Consider the following 7,710-nt stretch of genomic DNA (forward strand, 5'->3'; position numbering starts at 1 on the left):
CAGGAGAATTTTCAAAACAGACTTTTTATTTTCAAACTCAGAAGCAGGATTCTTTCATGGAGGTAGTCTTCTTCAAAGAAGAATGTATTGCTTTTAAAAGATTATCTTGGCAAAAATGATTGACATTGAATGATTTTAATTTTGAGATGTCTGTCACCGTGAAGGAAAAATATGACTCTGAAACGTCAAGCTTCTAATTTTTTGTAAGGATATGGAGGAGGGTGAGGATAGAAGGTTGTTTAAGAAGTGGGCTTAGGTAATGTTTGTATTGATTCCTTTACCCTGCTTAGGAAGGTTTGAAATGGGCACTAGTGCTAATCAGCAATATTTCTGTAGTGTGCATATCCCCTGATGCCAGCCACAGGGGCCAACTTTAAACTCAAAACTTATTAGTGTGTCTTGGTTTTTGTCATTATCATGTGGTACATGTAAATAAAATGGGATATTTTTCTGAGTAAGAAACTTTCCAAAATGAGAACCAATTTGCCACATGTTGCCTTGGCCCTGGTATTTGAAGACAGTGTAACCCATTCTTAACTCACAAGACTGTTCCATAACAACCCAGGAGGTGGGAGCACCCTCTGGACCTACCACACCAAATCCTGGAAAATTCTGGAGGCAGCATTGGATATATTTCAAGCTCTGCTCATTTTTCCCAAAACGCCACTGTTCACTCACAAGCTCTGCATGTGAGCTATCCAAGAAGATGCTCTGAAAGTTTATTTCTGACAAGAAAAATTTTCATGTATTCAGTCATTATTTACCAAACATTAGGCATGCAGAAAACTAATATGACACAATGCCTTCCCTTGAGGATCCCACTTGTTGTTGGTTGCCGCCAAGTTGATTCCAACTCATAGCGACCCGTGCGTTTTAGAGCAGAACTGCTCCATAAGGTTTTCTTAGCTGTGATCTTTATGGAAGCAGATCACCAGGCTTTTTCCTCTGTGGGTTCAAATCATCAACCTTTAGGCTAACAGCCCAGGGCAAACTGTTTGTACCACTCAAGGACCTTGGAGGATTCCACTTAGCCTAGCGTAAAAAGCCTTCTATTTCTATGTCTGTCTCAAAATGTACCTAAATAATTGGGAAGGGGAAAAACCCTATGTGCTTTATGATATGTGCCATAGCAGAGAGTCAACATGACATAGTACAATACATCTCAAAAATGTCCAAATACTCCAAGAAAGAAGAAAAGGAGTGCATGCTTCTGAAGGAATGAGAATATAGACCAGAACATCCTTCCACATGACTTAGTTTTCTTTGAAAACTTATGTAGGAAACACTGAATTTTGAATTCTACACCACAAAATATCTACTGTGTTTGTGAATATGTAAGATATTTTTTCAACAACTATTCCAATAAAATGTGTTTTATAAGAAGATAAAGGCCATGTTGATCTTACAGCTTCTTGTGCCTCAAAGCCCATCACTACATATCTCAAGGGAATATATTTTGGAATTTTTTCTTTATCAGTTTGTATAGAGCTTTCTCATTCTTTTTAGTGGCTGTACAGTATTCCATTGTTTCATTATATTGTAATGTGTTTATCCAATCCCCTATTAATAAAAATTTCAGTTGTATCACATATTAAAATCATCAGTCTCACCACCTAATTTGGCAACACCTTTCATTTAATATGCATGTTCTCTGACCCAATCATTTCAATTCTAGAAATCAGTCTTTCAGAAAAATCTATAAAACTGTGAAAATATCTACTTTTGAAGACATTTATTACAGAATTTTTGTTATTAGAAAGAACTGGAGATAACTCAGAAAGGTGTTAATATGGGAATACATAATAGTATACCTTCCTATTATGGAATTTTGGGGAGCTGTCAAATAAATGAGTGATCTGTATGGGCCAACATGAAAGATGTACATAAGATATTGCTGAGTGAAAAAAGTGAATCACAGTACAACATGTGCATATGTCATTATAAAAAAAAAAAAACTCATACACACAGAGCACTAAAAGCATGCATATTGTTGTTAGTGGCCATTGAGTCCATTCTGAATCATGGCGACCCATGTGTTACAGAGTAGAACTGCTCTATAGAATTTTATTAGCTGTAATCTTAACTGAAGCAGATCATCAGGCCTTTTCTTCTGTAGTAACCCTAGGTGTATCTGAACCTCCAACCTTTAAGTTATCAGTCAAGTGCAAACCACTTGTACTACCTAGGGACCTTAAAAGCATACATACCAGTGTTAATAATATTTATACCTAGGCAGGGAGAGTGCGATGGAATACAAGTGAATGATTTTTTACTTCGTATAGCATGTAATATTTTTGTAAAAAACTAATTTCAGTAAACATTTTTCAAATACTACCGTGATGTCCAACACTCTTCCAGGAAGACTTTTTGAGACCTAAACAAGTTTATTTATTTACATACAATGAAGGCCCTCTCCCCTGCTCAGCAAATGGTAGGTAACATAATTCCCTTTCCTTGCCCACACCAACCCATCATATATGTATCTCATCATAATTTGGCCTCAAATCCTACATTTCCAAGGCTGGCCCTTGTGGCAAATGAACTGTTCTATCAGAAATTTGGGAAAAGGCAAAATCACATCTGTTATTTTCATCCAGTTTACACATTTTAAATGACTTTGATGGCTCCATCTCATCATCACTTGAAGTCTTGTGTTTCATCGGCAGTTTTGTTACACAGAGCGTGGTCTTCCTGTAGTCCACCTGCACTAATTTTAAAGCTGAGACCTCTCTTATTGCTGTGTCCAAGCTCTCTTGACAACGTAGATGGAAGAGAAAGATAGACATTGGTTCACCCCTTGCATATTTGCTATTTAATGGAGCAAGGGTTTCTTGCCTTTTATCTGAGACTAGTTACCTTGGATCTGGAAGACTTGTTCCCATTTCATAGCTTGCAGACATCTCAGGACTTCCTCTAACTTGTCAGGATCTTTGGTGAAGATGTGATAGGTGTTGGTATAGTGATCCAGATCATTCTTCATCTCCTGATATAACAAATGCCAATCATATTTATATAGCACCACAATTTACAGAATGTTCTTGCATATGTCTACAGTGCTAGAGATTAGATTATTTGATATCCCCTAATTTTCTGACATAGGGGCAGGAAATTGTCTTGGAGTCCCTTGAAGAATAAATCACTGTTGACGTACTGAAGGTATGATGGGGTACTGAGGTCACCTTCCCTTGGGAGGAGAAGTAGCTCCATTGTCTGGGATAGAAGAAGTACTAGAGATGGTGCATGTTAAGGGTCTAAAAGAGAGGGTCCCTGAGGTATAGGGAGAAGCATGGGGAACAAGGTTTCGGATTGTGAAGAAATGATGCCTGAGCTAATTCTGACCCAGCACTCTAGGGCTGATTGCCAACACCCTAGGGCCAGTATGGCGATTGGATCTTGGTGTGCATGTGACTACGGAGGACTTTTCGAAAGAGCCATCATGCCAGAGCTCATGGCAGCACCTGGAGTAGGGGGCCCAATTTACCACCACATGCCTGCCTGACCCTCCAGGCCAGCCAGGCACCACTCTGTGGCTGACACTTCCCCTGGTTGGACCATTGCAGGAGGATCTGTGCTTCAATTCCCCCTAATTCCTGTGTAAATGGGGAAGTGGGGGATAAGATGGCCATACTCTGAGCTGAAATGGGATTCACTACTTAGATGCCCCAAATCTGGAAGATGGGGAAGACATTCCTGTTAAATATACATGATCTATCTATTGTTTAAGGAGCCCTGGTGGCAGAGTGGTTATGCATTTGGCTGCTAACTAAACGTTCAGAGATTCAAATCCACCAGCCACTCCACGGAGATGGTAACGGGCTTGGTTTTGGTTTTGACTATTTAACAATCCTCTGACACAGGTAATTTTTGTCAGCTTCACTTTTTCATTTTGTAAGTAAGAAAACAATTTTCCCGAGGTCACACAACTAGTCTCTGGCACTTTTGGGTGTCAAAACCAACACTGAGTTCAGTATGATCGGATTATGCCCACTGAGTGGTAAGGAAAGAAAAACAGGTCCTAAATATTTACAGACAAAGGCATCTGTGTTGATGTATATGCCTATGATCAGAATTTTAACTGGGAAAAAATCGTCCAGATGTGATTAACGAATCCTAGATTATTGGCTATTTGATCTGCTCCCATGCTTTATCTCACTCTTCTGTTCCCCCGTCCCAGAAGTTCCCTAAGAAGTCTTTCCCAAACCCATATGTAGCAGTAGTTCCATGGTTCCTCTTCCTAGCCCTCCACTTCCGTTTCTTCATTCTCACACAGAGAATACCCTGAGAGTGACTGGCCTGGGGCTCAGTAGCTCTTGCTCCCACCTCTTTCTTAGGCCACATAATGACAGTCTGAATATCTGGCCAGGCATCCAACCAGCACCTCCATGTTTATTTTTAATGTTAAAAATGGCACTGTATACTAGAAGAGCAACAGAACAAAACAGGAGAGGATGAAGTTTTTCTTTAAGGTAGGATTTTAGGCGTGGCATGGGGTCAAGTAGGGAAGAAAAAAAAAAAAGAAATGCATACCTTTTAGACCTCAGACTTTCCCCCTCCCGCCGCCCGCCCCAGGTATACGCAACCACTAATCTACTTTCTGTCTCTATAGATTTTCCTGTTCTGGGTATTTCATATAAAATGAACTATATTAAAAAGAAAATTAAAAAATAGTTTGGAGGACTTGACCAGGATAGAGCCTGTAGTGCCAGGATGGCTCACTGGATGACTCATTGGAAGACAGGCTGCAAGAGGTCCCAATAAGAACTCACAAAAACTCAAGTCAATAGCTGGATCCTTAGGAACTAACTCCCCTGACATGAACTTATCTGCTTTTTCATTCATACCAACATTTATTGGTATCTATTTTTTTATTATGTATCAGGAAAGCCTGGTGGTGTAGTGGTTAAGTGCTACAACTACGAACCAAAAGGTCAGCAGTTTGAATCCACCAGACGCTCCTTAGAAACTCTATGGGGCAGTTCTACTCTGTCCTATAGGGTCACTGTGAGTCGGAATCGACTCAACGGCATCGGGTTTGGTTTTTGGTTTGGTATTATGTTTCAGGTTTGTGTTAAGTACAGAGAAAGGTGAATATGACATGATCACTGCCTTCAAGTCAAGTCTAGAAGGATAGAGAGACACAGGATCCAATCATAATAGGAGGTGTGTCCTGATAGAGGTATGCACACAGGAAATGCACCACCTGTCTAGGAAATGGTGTGGAGACTTAGAGTGGAAATAATATTTGAAGTGGGTCTTTATGGATAGAGACTTTTCCTGGCCAAAAAAGAGAGAGAGAGAGGAAACCAAACCAAAACAAACAAAAAAAACCATTGCTGTCAAGTCAGTTCCTACTCATGGTGACCCCATGTGTGAGGGAGCAGAACTGCTGGGAGCCCCGGGTGATACAAACAGTTAAGTGCTTGACTACTACCCAAAAGTTGGCAGTTCAATCTCACCCAGAGATCCTTCCAAAAGGTCATAGTCTTGAATATGCTATGGAGCACTTCTACTCTGCACACATGGAGCTGCCATGAGTCGAAACCTACTGAAAAACAACTAACAACAAATGTTTACAAGAACAGATTGCCCAGACTTTCTTCCACAGTGCCACTGAGTGGGTTTCAACCGCCAACTTTTAGGTTTGCAGTAGAGTGCAAAGCATGTGCACCACCCAGGGCGTGTAGAGGAAGAGGGTAAATTATTTCTGGTAGGGGGCGAAAATCATAGAGGGATTCTTGCAAGTGTGGCAGATGATACCATACTTCCTGAATTGTGAGGGGTTCAGTGTTAATACCATGTGGTATGTGGCAGGGGAATGTTGGGGGATGAAGTAGGTGAAGTTGGAGCATTTTTGTGGTAAAGCCCTATATACCCAATTTAGGAGTATGGACTTTATGCCTTGGGCATGGACTGCTACTGGAAATTTTAAAGCATGGAAATGATATGACCATAATTGTGTCAGAGACATGATTGTGGTCACCACGCAGCAAGTGATCTGGTAAGTTTGGAGACAGGGATACATTGCAATGGCTTGTAGGGAATAAGGAAGTTCACCAGAGGTAGCAGTGGGATGAATTCAAAATATGGTTAAGAGGCCAAAAATGAAGCAAAGTAGGTGGCTGATTGGATATGCATATTAAGATCATCCTTGCCAAAGGGATCTGACTTTAAACTTGTTTTTCTATCTGTCTAGAAAGATTCTGAGCCCTGAACCTATCATGATCATGCCCACTCCTCAGACCGATCTACCTAGCTGCCCCTACTTTCTCACCTTTAGGGACTCAGGGATACTCTTTTCCAGGGATTCATACAGAATCTGCAGCTTCTGGGGTTCACAAATCACAAGCATCTTGTGTGGCACTTCAGCTCCCTTCCCTCCGGAAGATGATCTAAGGAAATAAATACACAAACAGAAATACCTGGAGGCAGAAGACAAGGATCCAGGAAGAGAAAGAAGGAGAAGTCACCTAGGACACCATACACAGTGAGAGTTGAAAGGCTTCAGACATTATCTAGCCCAAACCTCTCATTTTACAAGTGAGAAACTAAAGCCTAGAGCAGTCGTGCCCTGGGAGGGACAGGGACAGAGTTGCATCTAGACCTCAAAGCCCCTTAGTGATCTCTCTACAGTTGCACAGTAAGAAGGACCATGACACATCTGGTGAAATGAAACTCCTCAAGCCCATTTGATTCAAACCCGGCCAGCTGCAGATGAAGAAGAGTGCATGGACTGCCTTGAGGCCCTAGACATTGGGGAAACTAGAGGCCCACAGGCACTGAAACACTTGCTCTAATGCTGCCCTAGCATCAGTATCGTTTTCAGCCATCGTGAAAGAATGAGATCATCTGGAAAAGATCCTAAAGACCATATTGTGCACAGTTCCTTTTTCCTAAGGAACAAAATCATAGAAAGGAAAATTTATTCACGATGATTAGTAGTGATACCACCCAAGTATAAATTAGCAAAACCTAGGAACTGGAACTATATCTTAGCAACCTGAAAAATGGAGCAAATCTTTTTAATCAACAATTGCACTTCTAGAAGCTCATTCCAGGGAAACAATAGATATCTATAAAGACAGGGTCGCTATGAGTTGGAATCGACTCAACGACAGTGGGTTTGGTTTCTTTTGTTTTTTGGTTTGTAAAAATGTAAGGATCCCCGGTGGAATAGTGGTTAAGTGTTCAGCTGCTAACCAAAAGGTCGCTAGGTCAAAGACATGAGCCGCTCCTTGGGAAAAAGATGTGGTAGTCTGCTTCCGTAAAGATTATAGCCTTGAAAGAAACCCTATGGATAGTTCTATCCTGTTTCGTAGGGTCACTATGAGTCAGAATCAACTTGGTGGTAATGGGTTTGGTTTGGTTGAAAAAAAAAAAAAAGAAAGCACAAGTGGAGGGAAGATACACACCACACGAAGACTACCAAGAAACTGAGGAATAGAAGCTGAAAAGGACAAGGACCCCCTTCCAAGCTGATGGAGAGAGAAAGCCTTCTGCCTAGAGCCAGTGCCCTGAATTCAGACTTCTAGTCTCCTAAACTATGAGATAATAAATTTCTGTTCATTAAAGCCACCCACTTGTGGTATTTCTGTTATAGCACACTAAGAAACTATGATAGTACATGTTATAAAGTCAAGAAAATATATAAACCCAAATTACTAATATAAAGATAGGTGAATCGGTTATCCATGTGTATGTATGTGTGTATAT

At 40.8% G+C, this 7,710-nt stretch overlaps 1 protein-coding gene across 1 annotated transcript; it reads right to left on the reverse strand.

Moving 5' to 3' along the window:
* Positions 1–318: 318 nt before the first annotated feature.
* On the reverse strand, positions 319–6,349 carry LOC126080867 (glycine N-acyltransferase-like protein 2). Its single transcript, XM_049892059.1, is given in 6 exon segments — positions 319–725; positions 2,579–2,761; positions 2,857–2,983; positions 4,321–4,382; positions 4,385–4,410; positions 6,264–6,349. Coding segments are annotated over 6 exon segments (891 nt in total).
* Positions 6,350–7,710: the final 1,361 nt, after the last annotated feature.

The sequence above is a fragment of the Elephas maximus genome, chromosome 7 (assembly GCF_024166365.1).
Source record: "Elephas maximus indicus isolate mEleMax1 chromosome 7, mEleMax1 primary haplotype, whole genome shotgun sequence".
Classification (NCBI taxonomy): Eukaryota; Metazoa; Chordata; class Mammalia; order Proboscidea; family Elephantidae; genus Elephas; species Elephas maximus.